This window comes from Pleurodeles waltl, chromosome 6 (genome assembly GCF_031143425.1).
Source record: "Pleurodeles waltl isolate 20211129_DDA chromosome 6, aPleWal1.hap1.20221129, whole genome shotgun sequence".
NCBI classification, from domain to species: domain Eukaryota; kingdom Metazoa; phylum Chordata; class Amphibia; order Caudata; family Salamandridae; genus Pleurodeles; species Pleurodeles waltl.
In genome coordinates this window covers 819,456,716-819,479,887 of record NC_090445.1, presented here as the reverse complement: position 1 = coordinate 819,479,887, position 23,172 = coordinate 819,456,716, and the positions used below count along the sequence as shown (strand labels likewise).

At 41.0% G+C, this 23,172-nt stretch overlaps 1 protein-coding gene across 3 annotated transcripts in view; it reads right to left on the bottom strand.

The window, feature by feature from the left end:
- COL17A1 (collagen type XVII alpha 1 chain) overlaps positions 1 to 23,172 on the bottom strand; it is a 159,379-nt gene that overhangs the window by 52,698 nt on the left and 83,509 nt on the right. For all 3 annotated transcript variants that reach the window (XM_069239450.1, XM_069239451.1, XM_069239452.1), the window contains exons 26-37: positions 21,815 to 21,868; positions 19,832 to 19,867; positions 19,581 to 19,616; positions 19,087 to 19,149; positions 15,244 to 15,279; positions 14,027 to 14,098; positions 10,731 to 10,757; positions 8,518 to 8,553; positions 6,939 to 6,974; positions 6,287 to 6,367; positions 4,340 to 4,375; positions 1,710 to 1,778 (exon numbers count right to left, since the gene is read on the bottom strand). In XM_069239450.1, coding sequence (XP_069095551.1) covers positions 1,710 to 1,778; positions 4,340 to 4,375; positions 6,287 to 6,367; positions 6,939 to 6,974; positions 8,518 to 8,553; positions 10,731 to 10,757; positions 14,027 to 14,098; positions 15,244 to 15,279; positions 19,087 to 19,149; positions 19,581 to 19,616; positions 19,832 to 19,867; positions 21,815 to 21,868 — 582 coding nt within the window. The remainder of the gene's footprint in view (positions 1 to 1,709; positions 1,779 to 4,339; positions 4,376 to 6,286; positions 6,368 to 6,938; positions 6,975 to 8,517; positions 8,554 to 10,730; positions 10,758 to 14,026; positions 14,099 to 15,243; positions 15,280 to 19,086; positions 19,150 to 19,580; positions 19,617 to 19,831; positions 19,868 to 21,814; positions 21,869 to 23,172) is intronic.

Here is a 23,172-nt window from a genome sequence, read left to right as displayed (position 1 = left end):
GTGGGCGTTGCTTACGAGCATGTACCACTAACACTACAAAGTCATTTTGAAAGCAGAGTCTAGAAAGCTGTATCAAAATATGGGCCTGTAATGCAATTTGCAATTTACAAGTGCATTTGTTACTCAGAGATATTATGCGGGGCAGCTTTTAATGAGATATGTTCACATGAAGGGAATTGTTCTCGCTGAGATGTTTTACTTTTACACTTCTCCAGCTAAAAACCCATCCTTGATGGACTGGTCACTCTCAAAGTGTTGTATCTCATTGACCTTTCAACGTTTTTGTCAAGTTAATGAGAGCTAGAGCTAATCTAAATAACGATCAGTATCCGATCAAAATTTTAGTATAAGAGAAAAGAGATTTATGAGTATTTGAGTCTTAGAATGTATTGTTATGAAACTTTGTATTCGTAGTTGATTTCCACGCATATGCCTTTTTGTCAATTTTACTAATGTTTTTACTGATTTATAAGTGTTTGAAGTCGGGCTACTCTGGGTTTCTTCAAACTGAGAAGAAAATGGCCTAGTATTTTGGCGAAGACTCAAGGATCTGAGGTGTCTGTCAGGACTAACAAACGAGAAAAACATGATGACACTCAGAGCTCAGGAGCACCAACAAGACAAAGAAAACCCTTCCGAAGTCCAGAAAACACCGTCAAGGGCCGTGACAAAACAGTGAACACCACAAAAACAGACGACCAAGATGAAAAAACTGACGACCGAGATGAAAAAACAGACGTACAAGCTGAAAAAAAATTAGATGACTAAGATGAAAAAACAGACAACTAAAATGAAAATACAGACGACTAAGATGAAAAAACAGACGACCAAGATGAAAAAATTGACGTCCAAAATGAAAAAACACAGACGACCAAATGAAAACATAGACAACTAAGATGAAAAAACAGACAACTAAGTTTAAAAAGACAGATAACCAAGGCACAGATATGTAACCAAAAATAGTTATGAATCAAACAACGACTGGCTGTGGACAGTGGCAAAATAGAGTTATCGGTCACTTTACATAGCAACCAGCCTCTCTCATTATAATTCATTATGAATGCAGTGCTGCATTGTGGCAGGTCTATCTTTACATTCAATTCATGTGGAGGAATCTATAGATAAAAATACATCTACAACAACAAACAACTGCAAGCAGTCTCTAAAACATGATCAAGACAATCAAATTGACCAGAACTCTGACAGAAGTCCCGCTGACCTGACAACTATGCAGAAAAAGCTGTAAATCAAAGTGGAATGCATCCAAAATGGACGACTGCCACGTTACTCCTTGTTAACAGCTTTGTGATGTGCAGCGGGCGGATGCAGAGAAAGCTTCGCATCTGAGCTTCTCTATGGCTTTGTGCCTGCCGGAATAGGGGGCCGGATCCAGTCGCAATTTAGTTGCAATGGCAATTGTTACCACATCAGAAAGGATGATGAATGCGTGATTTACAACGGGGAATGATTATTTTCTACGGCACTGCACAGCAGATGATTTCGCGTTGCTTTTTGATACTAAAATTAATTGGTCATCCTTATGTAAGTTCTTGTTCTTGATGGTATTTAACCCGTACCAAGAGAGTATCTATGTAAAATGTATAGTTACGGCTCTATTGCTGGTTGGTACTTTGGACTGCCAATGATGTGAGTTGACCTAGTGAAACACCGCCATTCCATAAGTTTATAAGTGTATTTTAGTTCCTTACGTTCTGAGGTTGAACCTGCACTGTAGACGACTGATGTTTCTCCAGGATCACCACGGGCTCCTTTAACACCTGCAGATTCAAAAATGTAAGTGACAGATAAAATGGCAGGTTAGATTTTTCATGGACAGAACATTACATCAAACATTCAGAAATGTAAAAAAAAAAAAAAGAAAAATATAAAAGATGTGCAGACCCTTCCTGTCTTTAATGACACAATTTTCCGTGAATTAATACCTCAATAGGCTCATTTAAAATGGCAATGCAACTGACATCTCCTCTTTTTGTTGTGGGGTGAATTTGTTACTCATGCTACACCAGATAAATGTTGAAAATATGCAGCCTTTAGGAGAAAATCTTGTGTGATCATAATAAGTCATTCAGGTGTGCAGCACTGTAAGTCAGTACTTCCCAGGATGCTGTGCGGTCATGACACAGCATAACACTGGTAGATCTCAGCACTGAACCATATTGGAAATGCTAAACACTAAGACCTTGATTTACTAACATTTTGCTTTGTGGTTAATCCACATTATTGGTGCAGCTATGATGCAAAATGCTATTCGAGATTTCCAAAGTCATGCAAGGGCCAATTTCATCGCCTTGCTTGGTTTTGCAAAATATAAAGTAACGCAATGCAGCACCTTGTGCTATGATGCATTAAATTGCATCAAGGAGGCACGCCCACCGCACGCCCATCACTATCACTCGTTCCCTTTTATTTCCTCTTTCCAGGTATGCTGCTTTCTGCCTTTAGGGATTACATTGTGTAGGAATGTATCTCTTTCTGCATAAAAACAATCCTGCCAGCAACGCAGACCCTCCTGCGCAAGGCGCTAGCCTGCCTGATGTGCACCAGCACAAAGAAACTGTGTAAGCAGAGTGCAGCAAGTCGCCACACTGTGTTCAGTGAAAGGTTAGTAAATCCGAGGCCTACGCTCTAAGGAAAAAACAGAACACTTTGGAACTGTGAAGCACTTTCCAGTACAGCCTGCCCACCAGTTGGTCACTTAAATATGCCCCTCGCTTTGGACACTAAACTGTCACTTCCCACAGTCTCACTGACTGTTCACTGTAAGGGGCGGCATTCGCTTCACGGAAGGAGCTATGTGAGTCTGCGGGCGGAGCACTGATGAGTACTTAGAACACTGCTTGCTGTGTTAATTTTGTTGTGCATGTTACATGTTGGGTGTTGTTTTGGGTGTTACAAGCTTACCCGCCGAGGGAAAGGTGACTTAATTACACTCAGAGAGGTTCAACAACCCCATGCACCTTGAGCATCTTCTCGCTTTCCATGAATCGTCAATCACCTCTTATTATTTTTGCTCTGTGTATTGATTTTAAGAAATAGTTGGGTGGTGGGGTGGTGGGTTCCATGAAGAAAGCCTGAGGTAATGGCAGAGACGTGGAGACTCAGCGACAAAGGCAGCTCGTCCCAAGTGACTGGTGTGTTGTGGCACGAAGCAGAAAACAGACTAAAGCATCAAAACAGGGAGCAGAAAATACCAGGTCCCGAGTTCCTCGACTGAAAGCCCCTTGCGGTTCATAATTATGTGTTGCCTCCTATATTTCCTGCTCTTCCCTGATCTGACTCTTTGTAACTCCAGATAGTGCACTGCCAAAATGAACAAAAGCATGCATCGGGGGCGGGGAGGGGTGTTAAAACAAAAATACAAGAGAACAATTTTCTACCGCCACCTTGTTCTACCTTACTTTTTCCTTCTTCCTCTGTAGCTGTTTTAGTCATAGAGCTGCCTATTCAGTGCTTAATTTGTAAATAAAAACGTGCCGCTGCCCAAAGCCCTTCTCTTAAATACGCATGCTGCTGCAATTAAATGTGTAAACACGGAATACTGAGGCAGCGTAATCCTGACGCCATCCCAGGCCTCTTTGATCCATTTACATCCCCTCCCTGCCCCTATGGCTCAGTCCTGCAGATTTCTGCTCTCTCCCTTTGTGACGCTTTTTTGTTTTTCTCTTCCTCCGCGTTTCTCAAATGTGTCTTTTGATCGCAATAAATGCTTGAGACAGAAAATTAAGCGGTGTCCCTCAAAAATAAGTGCCGGTACTCCCTACCGGAAACAACAAGCACAAATTAAGCACTGTGCCTATTACTTCTCTGTCACAGGTAACTCTTAGAATGCATCTGATCACAACTTCAATTTATGAGCCTTTGTGGTTCCTGTGCCATTTTCTGGTTGAGAGACTTGCACATGCAGTATTGACTGAGTGTGAGAGCTGGACAAAAGAGGAAGTCTGTCCGAAAAACGGACAGTGTAGCTTCTGGTTATAGCCGGACGGACTGAGGCAGTCAACGTGGTTAGGATCAAAAGGCCAAACCCAACTGATTCAGCTCCGAATGGCTTTGCTTTTAATAAAAAACCTATGCCATTGAAGATAACTTTCTCTAAATAAGTATTTGTGTTACAGGTAGAATGTCATGGGACATGGCAGGAAAGCTTATCTACACAGAAGCCTATAAGGTGAATACACTGATCAGTGTCTTTGATAATTCAACAGAGTACAAGGGGTTACATAGAGGTCAGATGAGCTAAATTTTATTTCAAGGAATGGAGATGAAGATGGAAAGGAACTAAAAATAAACTGGCTGACTATTGATTTAGACACTGTACCTGGTGGTCCTGGGAGTCCAGCTGGCCCAACGGGACCTGTTTAAAACAAAAAGTGTCAGATTTGAATGTCTGCATTAAGAGCACATGCAATGAGCGAAGTATATGTACACAGTTAAATCATCAAATATTCATCGTATTAACATATATTTCAAAATGTGCAAGTTACAAAAAGGGGCTTATGCATTTTGGGGAAGTCCAGGAATGAATATGCAGATACACAGATTATTTTAACCCTGTGATCGCAGCTAGGCAGATTGCATCGTGTACTACAAACAGCGTGAAGTCTGCCACACTCAAGGACATTTGAAAATAAGGCATCAGGCATCAGTGACAGCATATTCTAGTTATGGTGACTGAAGCGAGTAATGTTGGGGTCACTATATGTTTCTAAAATGGAGGCACACTTTGATCATCATAGAGAGGCTCAAAACTAAAGAAAGGTTAAAGCATTTTCTTATAAATGGCAAAGAAACCAAAAAGTAATAAAGACAAATCTCTTTTCGGTAACTTGATATTTATAAAACTGAAAACAAAGTCTTCACCCATGTGGAAGCAGAAATGGGAGAACCTGCTAATTATAAAGAAAAGTCAACATGTATATTTGGGTTTCTCTCGCACATCTTCAAAGAGTGTCCCAGTTGCACTTGCTGAAGTTCTTCTGGAACATCAACCGATGATGTGTGGGGTGAGATAAAACCATGACCTTTTCTGAATTGCCTTTATTCCACCGTAAAGACATTTTCACTTGGGGATTGGTACTATTGCCTGAAGTGTCTCCCCTCTCCTGACTGATGTCTCTTAAGGCACAGAATGACATTGTAATTCCTTGTGCTTACAAGTTTTCACCTATTTTTTTTTAATTTTGATTTATTTCCACCCCTTGACTTCTTGTTCATCATAGCTACAATTTACCGGGATTATAGTAGTTTATGGATCTCTGAATCATGTTTATAAATTATTCTAGGTATGGGCTTACTTTTCAGAATCCTGAATCATTTTTGTGTACTAATAACTGCAGATTTTAAGTTGACATTCTTTTTAGATTTTGCATTTACTGAAAAGGTAAATGGGTGGATAACCCAGTTTCAGGACTTCCATCCATGGCATTTTGTGTCTTCAGTGCTGCTACCTCAGTTGTGTGCTGTCTGAGCAACCACTTTCACAATTTGCATAATAGAAATTGATTCTCCACATGGATTATCCTCATCTCTAGAAAATAATCTTAGATTCCTGAAGTACAGCTATATTCCTTTTACCTAGCAGTGAAGTGTACCCGATACCACTATAATATGTAAACACAATTTCTCATACTGGCCCTACATTTGTTTCTTTCAGTTTTCAAGCTTTATGGTCCAATGGTTGACCACATCCCTTACTCCTAGTGGAGTTCACATCTGCTGCAATATAAACCAGTTTAGGCTGTCTTGCATGGTACCACCCTTTTGCAAGTGATCCTGAAGTGACACTAATATGTTCCAACATAGATCACAAGACCCCTGGGCCAGAAGGACTAAAGCCACACCCCAGTAATGAGACTCATTAAGCGGATTACTTGTTTGGCGTGACTGCTGTTACCATTCAGAGAAGACATGGCTTAGCAGTTTGGTCTGGGGTGTTCTCTAGGAGTGGGGCCTAGACTGATGTGCTTATGGTTACAATTTCTGTAATGGCACAAGTGAACAAAAACTGAGGTAACAGAATACTACCAAGGGTATACTATCGCCGGATCAGAATACTTCAAGCATTTCCTTTCTTTCGTCACTAGTCTTTTACTCCAAGCACAGATGTCCATATATTGATATTTTACTATGACTTTCACAATCAAATTAACACATTTTTCAAATGGTCTCAAAATAATTTCTCTATACTGCACCTTCACTTTCAGAACCGGAATCATTTAATTCACATATAAATTGTTATGAACATCTATGGCAATTGGGGGCTTACCTGAAACACCTGGAAGGCCCTGGGCTCCTGGTTGTCCGGGAGGTCCTGGTGGACCAGGAATAGTGACTGCAGATGATCCCTCTGTAATACAACACAAAAACAACAATCCTGATAGCTCATTGAATCTGCGCTTCCTATTAGTGCGTGCACAGACCTTTATGCACTGGGTCTGGAATCCTTGCTCATTTTAGAGGTGTTCAAAGATGGAGCCAAAGAAATGGGCACTGATGGTACAGAGGGGTGAAGAGCTTCCATAGTCTTGTTTATGCCTGAATTAGGACAATCTTTCAGTTAGCACTGCAGATACACATGAGGATTGTGCCCCCGAAATGTATGTGGATATTTGTGAAATATGTTTGTTGAATATCAATTTCACGAATTGATTTTCTTATCCTGTTTTCTGATTCTTAACAATTAGAAAACGAGGACCCCAAGGACCTGTCACTCATAACTTAACTTGAAAGGATAAAACAGAGCTTAGGTGTCAAGTGTTTGCTGCATGTGCCAAGGCTCATGACATTTATTATCAACTGGCCTCTAATTAGACTCAGCATTAAAAGAGAGTCGGCATGTACTTCAGATCAATACAGTAAGTAAAACGAATACTTCTACTACAAAAAGATGTGATAAAGGATAAACTATTAGTGCCTACCTGCAGCGATAACCCTGCCTGGGTCTCCGGTATCACCTACAAGAGAAGAGAGTAGTGGCTTTAGGATAAAACAATCATATATTATTATTATCATCCCTGCCCTTTCACTTATTGTCGATTCTGCCCCTGCCTGTTCGAAATAGCCCTTCCCTACAGCCATGTTAAGACCCCGTGATAGACAATCTTCCATCTCACCTCAGTTGCATGTGAAAGCCCTGTTGACTGAGACAGCAGAAGCTTACCTGGTGTCGAGCGCCCTCGCACACAATACTCTTGTTGTACCATATTTATACAATATACATTTTAAGTGTGGCACTGCTAGTGCAACTGTTGTGCCTTATTCAGATAAAAAGGCCATGTTACAGAGATTCTCCCAGGGCACACAGGGCATTGCATCCGCTTTTACTCTCCTGGGTCACTTTGCGTCACAAAAGGAGACCCCGCACTTGCAAGCCCCTACTGTAGTATGCAGTGCCCATTCAGGGTGCAGTGGATGTTCTTTTATTTGCCCCGGGTTTGAGTCCCTGCAATTGAGGGAAATCTCACAGATGTGTGCCTGTGCCATATTTTTGACACAGGAGCACAGGTAAAAGTGTCCTTGGTGATAGGCTCACTGAGAATCGCACAGGATTTGGCACATTGGGCATGCTCCTTTAGTGCATATTTTGGGGTGCTGCACCATTGAACCATCTTAACGGGCTTGCAGTCAAATGCTCACCCCATCCATTGCTGGGACATTGTGGGTGAGCCTGCAGTTAACCGCAGAACAGCGTTTTGAATCAACAATTGGTTTAAATGTCCTTCTCTCACCGGCTCAGAGATATAGTGCATACCCTAGCGAGAATGTTTTTTAAGTTTCTAGTTGGCACGATCCTGGGTAGTGTGGGCTTACCCAATGAGAGGGCACACCAGCGCAAGTCCAACAGCAAGTCGGTTACCTAATATACCCTCAGATCATGATTTATGGTATTGACAAAACCGCAGTATCAACAGGCTACCACATTTGCGTTAGTGTAGTTGTTGTGGCATTAGTTAGTTATTTGGAGGGGCAGATAGTGACAGAGGCTTGTCAGCAGCTCAAAATGAAGCTGATGGTGAAGAACTAATTTAAAATAATCATTATCTGCAGCACTCTGCTGATTTTTGTGACCTGATCGTAGCTACCTAAACTATTCTCAAGGTTGGGGGCAATGGGGCTCCTCTGATCAGCCACATACAGATGACCATTTCTTCTGACTTCTCACAAGGGTGTCATTCCTTGGATGGGATTCAGAATTTAATAGAGAGCAGTCTGAGCTAGGTTGGGAGCATTAACCATATCACTCAAAGGGTACTGCACCTGTGTTTACAGAGTAATGGAGTATTTTGGATGCCACTTGTGATGCTGCATTCCTTGCAATTTGTTGCACTGAAATGGAGCAGTTCAACTGTATGTGGTGGGCATGTGCCCTCTTCTGGCTTTACTTAACACATTATTATTAATATAGGCGCATCTGTTATGTCTAACAAATACATCAAAATATTAAAACTGTCAAATAAAAACTGCTAAATGCGTATTTAGTGAGGCATGGTAACTCACCTTTACTTCCAGGGCGTCCAGGATTGCCTGCGGGTCCTGTTTTAATTAGAAACAAACAAGAACATATTTCTTAAATGTTTAACATTTTCATTAGTTAGCTATTTTGAAAATCGTAATATTGCATAGAGAGATGATGCCATGCCAAACCAAGCGCCTTGGTGGGAGTATTTTACTAATGTGCTTGGGGCCATATTTACAAGAAAGTGGCGCATCACTAGGGATGCACCACTTTCCTTGCAGCCCCCTTGCGTCCCCTAACGCCACCATGGTAGCACCGTATTTACAATATGGTGCACCCTGGCACGTGTTAGGGGCAATAGCGTCATTTTTTTTATGCTCTTGTAAAGCTATACTGGATTAGCGTAAAATAAAGGCGCAAATCCAGTATAGTGTTACAAGGCCCATTGAAATCAATGGGAGCCTCATTTTAACGCCTGCTTTAAGCCTGTAGATTCCATTGCGCCATGCGTAGTGACTCTCTAACGATGGAACTCCCCCTATGCATACATCATGCATATATTATGCATGATGTGCTGCAAAGGATTGCGCCACCTTGTAAATATGGCACTATGGTAGTGGCCCTTTAGTGTCACATTTTTGGCAAAATATTTACCGCAAATGTGGCACTAAAGGACACAAGGGTCTAGTAAACCTGGCCCTTGGTACTTACCTTACTTAATCAAGACAATACCTGAGGCCTTTGAATTGCACTGTTGAGAGGCTTTACCAGCACCAATTGCTCAGAAGATTAGGATGTTTTCTTAGTAATTAGACTGAATTATTTCACTGTCCACTTTTAAACAACTAGCTCTTCTATATCTATGACTTTGTGAACATATTTTCCTTCTTGATCAACTCGTTAAATTTGTACACAATGCTGCCATGTCCCCTCTCCCAACCTTCTGAGCTGAACTCTAAAATCAAATTAAACTCTTTCAGCCATTACTTATACATGACGCTCTCTGGCCTTTTCAGTACTTTATTTGCCTTCCTCAGAAAGCTTTCAATTGTGTCAATTTCCCTGACAAAAACGGCACAGAGTGATATGAATGAGGCCTACTGATTAGTCTCAACTTTATGGCAGAAACATTTCCTAGGTAAGTGCTAACACGGTTTTCCACTTGGCTTTTAAGTAACTCGAAATAATTGTGCACACATTGCGTCTTATTGGGTCTTATTCACATAGTTAAATATACAAGTGAGTAAAATCTACTTATCTACATATATATATAAAATTAAAATTATTTAAAAAAATATTTTTTTTAAATCCCACCTAAAATAAAATCTTGACATGTTGATATTCATTTATTATGTTATCAACACAACTGATTTAAATTAATTTAATTTTTTTAAACTAAATTACATTTACTTTTAAATTAAAATAAGTTATACAAATATTTTACCTTTACCACATAATATGTATATTTTATGTATATTTTATGTATAATTTTCAACATTAAATTTAATTGATATGTATATTTTAAAAAGTCAAAATAAATTATTTTAATTTAACATTTTTTATGGTGTTTTATTTTAAGTCTCTGCCTCCATTATTTTACTACCCCATGGAAGGGAGTTGCAGAGCGAGTGGTTGTCCATGTGTGTGGTGGTGGAAGTCTGAGCTAGAGCACATTTACTACAGTTCTGTGCCCTAACTGGCTGTAGTAACTGTAGAAGTGTAGCTTGTGAATAGCAATGGGCTTACTCTTCTATGGGTGGGTGTCTGTTACCCCTCCCTAGACCCCTCCTCAGGCCTTCTTAAACGCCTACCTAAAGGTTATAAGTAGTTCACTTTTTCTAGCCACTCCCCTAGTCCCTTCCACCTTGATTACTAAGTAGTAAACTTACATGTGTAAGGATCTTCCTATAGAAAAGATGCAAGAGCTGGAGGTGGAGACTCACATTCCTGGCCCCAGCCCATGTTTCCCTGATTGTGTGGTCCATGCGTGCCTTGTTTCTTTAAAATGTCCTTGTGAATTTCTGGTGGTTTATCTCTATTTGTGTCTACGTGTACGTTTGCCCCATACCTGTATGTTGAAATTTGTCTGTGTATGTCAGTGTCTGTGTCAGAACGGACTTTTATGTACATTGGAATGTCAGTTCTCATTACTTGCAACACATTTTAGAGAGATCTTATCACACATCAACGAGAGACACCTGAGATTGTTTCACCTGATAAATATATGTTCACAGAGAACTGCTGCACTGCTTACCTGGGGGTCCCTGGGGTCCTGGTAGACCTGTGAAGTGAATGGGAAATAGGAAAGACTTATGAAAGGGGGAACTGAAAAGGAATTACAATTAGAAACTGTTTTAGTAAAATTGGCAATGAAGTCCTATCCTGCCATCGGCTACCATCTAGTGGCACCAGATGTGACAGATGTTATTGTCTATGTAGTACACTTTTAGCACAGCAAACAGTATGACGTTTTTGTACTGAACTGCAAACACCACTGAACCTGTCTGAGTGACATCCCCAAACGACCTACACAACAAGGTACCTCCGATTGGGTTGGACTACAAACCGGTAGTTTGTGGCGTCCCATCACCTCATATTTTCCAGACCTCTCCATCCATATCTGGCTGTATGAATTGTAAGTAAAACCTCTGTTGAACCTTTGACTCCTAGGATTCAATTTTGCAGGTTGTGTTAAACTCCAGTTTTTGGTTTCTGAAATGCTCTTCAATCAGAGTTTAGAAAATTTGCAGATCAATATTCTGCTTTCAATACAAATTTACAATATAACAGAACAAGTTAGTCACACAGAGCCTCATTACGAGATCCTTTTTAATTTTGATGGGACCAATAACAGCAATGTCCTGCCCCTTTGTAATTTTGAGACCCATTGGCTCTGTTTTGTTACACCCAGAGAAGAAAGCAGCAGAAATCTACCAGTAAAACTGCATGTCAATGCAAATTTAGTGGTCATTTCAACAGAAAATGTGCTCTCTGTAAATAACAGTGTGCTACCTCAATAGTGGTTATGTATCACAACCATACCACTTTCCTGCTGAATGGGCATGGCACATTTCTTACACTTGTTTTTTTGTATGACGCTTGAATCATTCACAATCCCTTTCACTAGGGGCGGCTCCTCCACTAGGGCAGAGGAGCGTCGCCCCCCAACCAGCAGCAGGACCTGTAAAACCTTTATAGAAACAACATAATAAACTCTGTTTATTATGTTGTTTCCGTAAAAGTTGCCAGGACCACTGGCATGACGTGGCTGGAGGGGGGGTTGCCCAGCACTCCCCCTCAGTGCACAAGGATGTTTGCCGGCTGTCTATAGCCGGCCAAACACACATGTGAACAGGACTCTCTCGAGCCCAGCAACATGGCCAGCTGGAAGGATCTTCTTCTCTAAAAGCATTCGAGCCCATATACTTTCTCAATTTCCTGCAAATGAAAAAACATAATCAACATCTGGGCTCAGAGGCTCACCAGAGGGACAAGTCAAAACCCCCGAAGTGCTTTTAGTGATTTCCCAAGGATGCCATGCACCAATTTAGTGCTTGGTGTTGCACATCTGAAAAATGTCCGGGAATTATCGGTACCTCTATGCCTTTTACTATGCCACTACAAATTTCCCGGGGAATTTAGGGTTCTTTGCACCTCATTCTGAACTGGGGTGCAATGAAATTGCTTACAGATTTAAACGTCAGTGCTGTTGTAGCAACTTCTCTGCTTTAATCTGCACAAACATGCTGAGCGATTCCAAGTAGCCATCTTCAACAATGAGCCCTGGGCCCTGTGATCAGCTACACACAGGGGTCCTCAGCTGCACATTTCCCTCTCTCACAGGAGGCTGCATAGCTGCGCTGCAACAGCATGAAGAGCTTAACTTGTAAAATAAATAAATAAATCGATAAGAGTAGAGGACAACAGCTTTTCTTTTGCTCCCCCTGCTTAAACTGCCAAATGCCGGGATTGACAAACACCAAGGATTCTCGCTCTTCGTTCCACTTCATGAGTCTTTCTTCCACTACTCTACACTTCCTGTCTTGTTTATCTTACTCTTGCAGGTTTCTTTTCATTCCTGCTTTCTTTCTTTGTCATTGTTTTCTTATATTTCTCTTCCTGTTTCTTTTTCCCTTTTCTGCATTTCTTAGGCGGCTGGGTACATATCTCCTGTATTCAATGAAGTGTTTATTTCACAGTAACAACTGTCAGTGTCAAGACAGATGTCCAAACCTCATTACATCAAGCGAGATACAAAGATTTAGGTGGCAGAATATACCATGGTGAAAGCTCCTCCCTCTGGACATGGCTTATTCACCAGTAGCCAATCATTTTAACCTTGAGGACCATTTACTATCAGATTTGAAGATTTTCCCTGTGGAGCAAGTCTTAAAGGAAGAACTACTGGGCAGCAGAGAAAACCTCTGGATGTACTGTTTAAAATCACTGCATCCAGATGGACTGAACACCACTGACAATGCCACGTGATTTCTGCATATCTGAAGAGTTCCCAGGACTGCATTGATTGCACATTCCAATTGGAATCTTCACTCATGATGCTTTTTGAAAATCCAGCAGTGTCAGCTGTGCAGCCACTGAGCAAACCATCTTGTACTACCTGAGGAAGGCGGAAGCTGAAACGTTGTAGTGGAAATATATTTTTGTTCTTTGGTGAGATCATCTGTTTGAGTCACTTCTTTCTTGGATATTACATTTTCTTGGGACCTGGCTGGCTATTGTTTTCTTGTGATCCTTCATCTTCTAGTATGTATATATATATATATATATATATATATATATGGAGTTAAGAATAGAAAATCTATACTTCCCTCTGTGTACGTTTCGATATTCTGACCCTTGATATTTTGCCTACAATATTAGAACGTCACCATATTCTTGTACTCGATTTTCAAGAGTACAGTTGTTCAAGAGCTTTTATTATACTACTTTTGTCAAGAGCTAATGACCATGGTATACGTATCTAGCCTGTCTTTTTAGTATGGAGACTCACTTGTTTATTTGGGTAAAAGTGAGGAATTCTCTTTCTATATTCTCTCCTACTTAAAAAGTTATTTTCTTCAATAAAAATAGATAAGCAAATACAATTTTCCAGATTTTCTGCTGCAAAATTCCCACAACTCTTTTACTAAATGTTAACACAGATGCCATGATTTATATTTTGTTCTGTTTCATTATGTCTACCATAGGGTTGACACACATATAATGGGTTAATTCTATAATGAGCTTGCATCAAGCTACAACTCAGCAGTTTTGTGTCTTGCGGGAATGTATAATCTGCCATCCTAATAACTCCAATTTTTGGCTGACTGCTGGGTCCACCCTTCTCAAAATGAATAATGTTTATTTACTCCAATGAGAGCAAACTTTGTGCATTATCTTTTTTTTCAATGTATTAGGATCTCATTAACAATGAAAAGCATGAGTGAGGATGGACAATGCAAACTTATACAACCTCATTCGCTTGTCGAGGCATCTAAAAAACAATTAGAAGGGTTTTCGAACATGTAGCAGGAGTTATAAGCTCCTTACCTGTTGCCCCTGTATCCCCTGCCGGTCCTGGTGGGCCCCGTGGTCCAGGTAATCCAAGAAGTCCAGGTTCACCTAGAAATAATGACAATGGTTGCTCAGTAATCAATCAAGAATCCTTATTTTATAGTTGACACAGTGTGGAGTAGTGGCCCATATTTAGGACTATAATGCCATGCCTTGCTGTGTTAAAAGATGTCTTATGGCTGAGATGTCTCCAAACGGTGCATGCACTGCAAATTACCAAAACACTTGACCTGTGGGTAAGCTATACCCCTCTTTAGCCCTACGTTCACACTAGCACATCCAACAATTGTATAGTTTAAGAAGCTGAGCTACTAAAAGAGCAAATCAAGCTAGGCTTTCAAGACACCAGGGATGAATATGTTAAGAAAATATCTCAACAATGACTTTCCTTGAAGAATATTTGTATATTTGTTGGTAATTCTGAAAACCTAATTGTATTTTGCTGTTTCTTTAAAGCAAAGCTGTCCAAATTTGCCTGTTGTCCCAATTAAGAAAGACCAACCTCGACGTAAAGCTTACCCAGTGATACTTACCAAGAGATTCTGGTAGTTTATCTGCTCCCCAAAACTAGTGGAGTTCAAAGCCATGCAGAAGCCCAGAAAATACACAGTTCGGTGTATTTAAAGGTTGCTTTTCGATTTAAAATCCGTAGTTTCAGTCCTTGTCATAGGACTAGACTTTGACGGTGAGTTCTGCTTTGCAGCATTTAACTTTGCATTACTAGTTTCCACTTTATCACCCTGACAAGTCATTTTAGTGAACTGAGCTGGTTGTCATGGGGCCGGCCTTCTCTCTGATTTGCCACCTGTAGGTTCATTGTTTATTGCATGGCTCTTTATGTTTCAGCATTTCTCGTTCATAAAAATACACTTTCTGAAGAGCAGTAGCGTTATTTCCCAGTGACTCTAAATAGGTCTTTCCCCACCAAAATTGTATTAACCCTTGTGGCCGGTCTACAATGCCTGATAAAATTATTCAAATATTCCAAGGAGGCAAGTCATTTTCTGTTTTAAAAAGAAAATCCTCTGATCTAGAGCTTGACAGCATGTTCCCCTGGTTCCTAAAACTATGCATCAGTCTCTGGATCACGTCCTCTCTTAAATGCTCTACTGGTGTGTTCATGTGACCCTTTGGCCTCATAATTATACTACCTTTCGCATTATTTATTGGTATTCTAAAAAGTACTATCTCACCTCTGGGTCCTGGATGTCCGTCTGGGCCTGGAGGACCTGTTGAAAAACATATCTCATCAGAATGTGTTGCAAGAACCACACCCATTTTCCCAGGAGTTTGTCTGTACGTAGTAATACGTCTTCACCTTGTACTCTTACATTGGTGGAATAAAGACATGCACGCACCTTTATCTCATACCACTCCTCTGAGATACCTTCAGTAAAGATTAGGAATGGATTAATTATGTGGAGAACAAGGAAGAAAAAGAGGTGACTTAGCAAAGACACCTGCTGCTGGGGTAAGCAGTGAGCAGGGTATCCCAGGGCAAAATGTCTGTCAGAAATATGGGGTACAGATACGGTCTGTTCTAAGAGAAATGAGGGTCTGGAGTAAGGCATACTAGATAGATAGATAGATAGATAGATAGATAGATAGATAGATAGATAGATAGATACTGACTACATGAAAAAGAGTTCATTTCTTAACAAGCTAGGTCTTTCATTTTTTCTGAAAATTGTAATTATCCGACGTGCAGCAAGTCTGCTGTAGAAAGTGGGACCAAGAACTGAACAGGATCAGCCATAGGAACAATCCCTTTTGAAATTAGGTATGGACCAAAGAAGGTGTTAATGGGTGAATCTTACGAGGTTGCCCGAAAGAAATTGAGGCATTTATGCACTAATCACTGAATTTCTAAGTGAGAGGGTACTATGGGATATCCTCGAACACTGGAAGGAAATTAATTTTTTTATCAAGCAGAATATTTGTTAATTTATATTTTATTACTGCAGTGAGACATGCTACACTTAACATCTTTTCTTAAAATGTATTGTATTTTTTCATTAATCACTTTTATCTTCGTGATATTTGCACTGTGCAACGTTTGGAAAAGGCAAGTGCAATTTAATAAAGATGACGATAGCTCTAAATAGGCTCGAGCCATTAAGTGAGTTCTTACTGTTTCTGCTGTGCTCTAAGAGGGGCGGTCCCTAGGCGCCTTCTAAGCAAGGCATCTATTCTGCCTGCTTAATCGCAGCTCTTCAAGTCTTGCCAAAAATGGTGTCTTACGTTGTCACAGTGCCTAGTTTTACTGACATTTCTGATGATCTTTTTCACTCAGGCATGTCAATCTCAGTCAAACTGTGAGATCCGTTCAATAGGTCATTTCTGGTTTACAGCTGGAACAGGCACCCGGGGCTTAGGGGATGGCTTTAGAGACATGACAGAAAAGGAGCAGCATCTAAACATACAACCGAAGATACTAAGGTCATCATTAAGATGGGTGGGAAATGGGTGCGTGTTGCCCCACCCCTGGAGTTACCAATACCAAAGTTACAGAGGTATTCTCGTTTGATTGAGGGGATGAAAGATGGGAAGCGCAAATTGATGATGGTGGAGGAGATTGATCTTCATACGCATATACCATGTGCATGCACAATTTGATCTACCATGGCTCTGTCTTGAGCAGTAGGCTCAAAAGCCATCCATAGAGGAGAATAAAAATGACTATTTGGCAATCAAGCTCAGGAAGGTCTTGGCACATGGATACACTGAATTAATAAAATGTAAGGTAATAATGCCGCTGGGAAAAAAATAATATTCAGTAGGGTTATGTGAGTGTACATTTGAGTTTATAGTAATAGTTTCCTTTCCCAGGGGGCACAGAGGGAGACAGTGGTGGTATGTCTGTTTCTTATCATAGAGTGGTACAAGTATCGCCACATGGCCAGCCGTTCCAAGTTAGCAATGGGAGTTTGTGACCACAAGGATGATTTGCTTAATGTACTAATCCCATTGGAGCAGTCAGTAAACTTTTCCAGTCCAATTTTTATTATTATGTGTGAATCTTTGTGATATTGTTGCACACCTCGAGGACCAATGGTGAAGTAAATAAAGCATATGACGGATGGGGAGTGAGAACAGTTCACAGTTTGCTTGGGCTCTTGTGTTTGACTCACAAAAAAACATTACAAATCCATGGTATGAGGCTTAGTGAGTGAAACATCAAAGAATATTCTGATGTCAAGATGTCAAGAGGATCTTAGTGCAGCTCTCTCCAAGTACTTTTCGCATGCGTTGATGCGCTGTTATAGCAGCGACTGCAGATCATGGCTGTTGAATAATTGTGTATGATCCACACAAGGAATGAATATGTTTCTTCCTGGTTCTGCTCAACTTATTGCTGGCCATTGAAATACTCACCCACCTTTTTTTCTTGAGAGATTGCTGAGGGGAGTCAGGAAAGGCATTAGATTGATTAAAGCAATTTCTGGGAAAACACAACTCTGTTGCAGGAAGTAGGCAAGTTTGTCACCACTTGTTAACCCCTGAAATGTGGCATTTGCATGTCTAATCCCTCTCTACCTTCCACGTCAGTTCCTTCACGGCACCTATAATTGCCCTGCCTGAGTTGGCATCATATGATATGAAAGCCACAGTAGAATTTGATCACTGAATGCACATTGGCCCATAGTGTTTTTGCCTCAACATCATAATTTCTAGATGGTGGACTCCGCATATTCCATGTCATCAGTTTTTGGAAAACTAGTACCTCAGAAGAGATTGCTTGATCCTTCCCTCTAGGTAGGAGATCAGTATGTTGAGAGAAGTTTGTGATCGCTCGCTTTACAAGAGTCTAACGTAAAGGTGTGCTCTTCACTGAATTTGTGTTACAAATTATTTATCAGCATGGGCACAAAAATCCACCAAAAAGCTTGGAGAAATAGTAAAGACTGCCTAATGGCCAGAGTGAGCGAGTATAATATCTCACACAATGGACTGTACAAAGCATAATTGTTCAAATGAATCTAGTAAACTGATCATCTGATTTCTGTGGCAGATATGATGGATGTGTTGCCACCACTCAGGCAGGTGCCGTGGCTTTTGACACAAGCCAAAATGTTGTTTATAAATTCACACTGAGAGAAACACCAATGCTGAAATTTGGCTATGTCTGGCAAAAATGACAAAAATATTTTATGTAACACGGAACTCTATTAGTTTCTTGGGCTGGGGTGAATTTGATCTCCAAGTGTCAGCCGCAGAACCTTCCCAGTTGTGTTGAACATTGTGTGGAAATGTGCATCAAGGCCTCTATGCAACGTGTGGGACCATCTGGCTTTCTCATGGACACAAACAATCTCTCTTTTTCAAACTGGTGGCAGACAGGGATCATTATTTGCCATTTTTGCAAAGGACATTGACACTGAGGTAAAGCTTTCCTACAGAAAACATGGACATTTCAGATCAAAATATGAAGCAATAACAGGCACAAGGCAATCTAAAGGTTCACTAGGAATTACCAGCAAAATACCTCAACTCCCTCTAATGTTCGCGGGTTTTGTGGAAATGAACACAAATCAAGACTTGTGTAGGGAGCTAAAACTGTGGAGAGGGGTGATATTATTTTTTGACAATGTCCACTCTTCAATTGCCATGGACTTCCAGTCCGTCTGGACGCTGGAGAAGGTTTGGAGTCTCGCTCTTTAGAATACATCCCAGCTTTGCCTTTCTTGACTGATTTCTGTTGAGTTTCTAACATTTTTTAATCTTACGTATAGATTATTCTCAATTTTTTAATAATCTAGTTAGTCTTCCTTTCACATGTTATTGCCTATCTTTCAATTCCAATGGTATCTACTACCTCTTTTCATCACCTTCCTATTCCTATTGTTTTTCTCCTTGCTCAGCTTTGTTTTGTGCTGCGCACTGACACCTTTAAATGGCAGTTCTGTCGAACACCACGAAACTCTAAACTGCCCATCTTAGTAAGTGATATGAAGAAGAATTTGATTTATTCTCTCATTGATGGAGCTCTGGATTGTCCAAACGCTTCTGTGTGTTTGCGGTGCTGTGGGGGTTACCTGCAGATCCCTTCGCTCCTGTCTCTCCTTGCGGCCCAGGCAATCCCCTCAGTCCTGCTTCTCCTACAACACAAGGTAGCACAGTGAGCAAACACCACTTCTACAGCACAGAAATATTATCACGCAAAGCGCTCCACATGCACACGCGCACTCATACAAAAGCAGCACATCAGAGACTGCAGAGAGAGCTAACCAGCAGGCCAGACTGCCATAGCACTCACTGGGAGCAAGGAGCAAAAGGTCTCTGTGCCGGAAGTGGCAAAAACCCTTGATCTGGCCTTGCTCAAGGCTGTGCTCATTGTTTGTGTACATAACCTGAGCGCTGGCGAACGACTCAGTGCATGTTGTGCCTGTGTGTGTATATATAGCGAACAGCGCCCCAAACGGTGCTTGGGAGCGGCTGCACTCCAGCGTCTCTCCAGCCTGTTCCCCCCCGCGTTTCTCTGCGCACACAGTCGCATCAGAGAGGCAGATGCACATGGCATTGTACTGACCTGTGAGACCACGAGATCCTTTCTCCCCCTGGTCGCCTGGAGCAAACACAGAAGCACAAGAACACAAAATCACTCTATTTACTTTCACAAAATTCATGTTACACCGATGACCCTGCTGACAACAGGCAGAGCTTCTGACAGGGCCTTTGGTATTTCATGCATAGGTCGTGCCCTTTGCTCAAGGCTATGTCTAAGTCAAAATATATGCACGCGCGCCAGCAGATACCACAGAAAGGAAAAAATAATCTCACCTTTCGGGCCAGCGACTCCCATGGATCCCTTTTCACCTGGAACAGAAGAACAGTGAGCCAAAGTTTAATGGGAAACTATCGCCCATGTAAGGTCTCCATATACAATGCAGCAGCCATGCACGAAACGTGCTTGTTGTGTGCACGAATAGCCAAGAAGACATAACTCGAAGTGTAAATGTGTTTAACAATAATGGGACTTGACTAAATGTGTCCACGGGGAATGCCACACTCACTCCAGGAACAAAGCACAGTATCAATGGATTGGTGGTATGTCACAGGAAGGCTCAGTTGAGTGCATTTCGGAATTTTGTCTCATGGCCTATGACACGGTGAAAGGGTCAGACTGAAGGTCACTATGAAGGTAAGGCAAGCTCGTGTGAATATCTTGGCTTAGGGGAGTTTAGTGTGATGTTAAGCTTTATTGACCACTGAGAATTTGGGGATACAACAACTTTGCATGGTGAATTCGTGCAACCAACCGACAAAACGTTTTTACACTTCAGTGTACACTCAAAAAGATGAATCTTTTGTCAGAAGAATCAAATCCTGAATCGCAGAATCAGATTTGTGGGGTTTCCCGATTACAGTTTCACTTTTAATTGGGAAAAATCTGCAAGTACGTTCAATTTTCCGCATTGGTAAATTTATGCAAGGGGGTCTTTAGTGGAGCAGGCGGTACTCATGGAAAATGCTTGGAACACTGACACCATTAGTCATTTTTTAATATTCAGAAACATTTTGCTCGCCGCTATTCAAAGAAGCGGGGTAAGGCTACTCTTAAAAAAAGCAGGAATACACGGGTTTCCAGGGAGCTGCAACAACGTTTGCATGTGGAGCAAAAAAGAAGGGAAGGTTAAAGTGCATGTGAAATATGAGCATGAAGTGGTCACTGTCAACTAGGTTAATGGTAGGAATATGTACAGTGACTTCAGTGTACAGACAACGCTACTTCTATAAATCCCAAGAAAAGGTTAACCTTACAAAGATCGCAGGCGTAAGGCATGGATTCGTAAAGATACTCTTTCATGTGGGAATCTGCTCTCAGTAGCTGAAACAATGTGGATGCATTGCTGGTAATCATGAGAACGTGATGTAGCAAGAGGATATGTGCTCCTTGTCCAATGCCCTCAGGTTATTCCCATTTCTTGCTGTACGCGGGGAGCCAAGGAGGTGCTTTAGGACATAAATAGCTTTGAAATAAGAGACCCTGCACTGTGATGTGAAACAATGAAGATCTTTCTATTTGACTGTGCAGGGCATCCCTTGCTGCACCTGCGAGCATGGTCCCACTGTTACTTTCTGCTTTGTTTCTCAGCAGTGGCAGTGGTAAGAGCAGGTGGGGGCCAAAGCTCAAGGAGAGTTGAGTGTCCACTTAACTCCTCGAGATCCCAGCACCGGAATGACATGTCTTAAGTATTTCTGCCTCTCTGCCAAGCTATATTCATTGGAGAGCCTTGGAAGGGGTCTTGATATTACAGTGTTAGGTCTTAATTCTCTAGTACCAGTTTTTTTAATTGATGCATGCATAAGTTGTTTTCACTGGCTTTTACTTTATGACAATCAGCACTTGTTGTTTGTATATTACTTGCTGACACTCTTTTGCGGCTTACCACAAATAACCTATTACCTTTTCGCACTCCATGGTATTTGATGTATCAATTTCACAAGCATGAAAAAATGAATTTATCTGCTTGAATTCTAACACCTTTTCTGGTCTGTTGTCCAGAACTCTATGGAGCAGCCACATTAATTCACCAAACTACCTTAGTGAGGTTTCAAACTATATTCTTCTGTCAGTCTCGACTCCTCCTGGTAAGAAGGCCCTTCCTTTACCAAGGTCCTCTCAGTCAGATTCCGAAAAAACTGATACCGTCTTTTGATTACAACTCATCATGGTTCCCATGTGCTGACTGGTGGATCACTCGTACTCCATTTAAACATTTTACACATCACTCTTGGAACGGATGCAACCCTCCCCCTTACCTTTAGCACCTGGAAGACCCGCTTCACCTCTGAATCCCTGGGGGCCAGGAGAACCTAATAAGGTAAGACAATTTTGTTTTAGAATTTGAACGTTTTCAATCAAGAGACTGAGTGCAATGTCCAATCTGACTGTGTAATCATCAAACGTGTATGAAAGCTACTAAGCTAGCTCGTCAGACTTTAAGTAAGCACCCTATTAGTTTATATTTTAGAAAACAAATATCACTACATCTGTTCATGTTCTTCTCAAGTCAGGAATACTTACACCATGTCTTGTTCTCCATCGCTTACAATTTCGAAGTGCTGTGAAAGTTGAATTCAGATTGGCACCTGGGTTTCTCAGGCCTTAGATATTACCTAGTCTGTTTATCCTAAAAGCCGAGTCTAGGCATGTGTATGACCTACAGCACCCATAGGCATTGAGCAAGCTATGCTTGCACACTGCATTACAATACTTCAATATATAGACCTTAATGCGGTGTGATCTCCCTTCTGATTCTTGTTACACAACATGAACAACAAAAAACTTTTTATTCTAAATAAAAAGCCAGACTCTTTCAGAACACTCCAGATCTATTTTGGACTCTATCACCCCCATTGCAGAGACACCACAATTAAGGAACCAAATTCGAAATTCAACCGGACTGGCCCTGGATCAAAAATATACAACTAGTAATCAAAATCAAGTCAAATCTGCCCTAGAATGTGAGATATTGATGAACTACATTATACTATTTCTGGTGCAAAAATGTCAGGCATCAAATGGATGAAGATCACCTTTAATAATAAAAACTTATAATGACCTAAGTCAGATCATTACTCCCTAGGAATTAACCATTAGGCCAAATTGTCCTCACAGACACAGACACATGGGCATATGAAATGTGATTGGACTCGTTTGTTGCTTTTACGGAGGATTTAGACTTAACTACTATTATGGCAAATTCTTTGTGATGACAAGGGGCCCAAATCCACGAATACCAGGCAGTTTTTACCTAATGGCCATGTGCTGGAGAAGGTCCCATCTTTCCCTTTACATGGGTCTTTTTTGACAGTGCCTGTACCTGGTTTCCCCTTCTGATAAATAAAAGAAACATCTTAATGATGGTGGTAATTGGAACCATATTTGGTTTGGTTTCAAGATTAAGCAAGAAATCTCTGGGGGTAAAGATTCATTTATATCAAGCTAAATGCATGTATGTAGTAATGTGTAGTGGAGATGTATGGGCCTTTGTGGGAACTTCCTCCCACTGTGCATATCTTCCTATATAGTCCACCAAGAATTGGGCCTCTCCCACTTGAATGAAACCATTGGATTGAGTCCCCATATCAGGTGGACCACTATCTGGATCAGACGA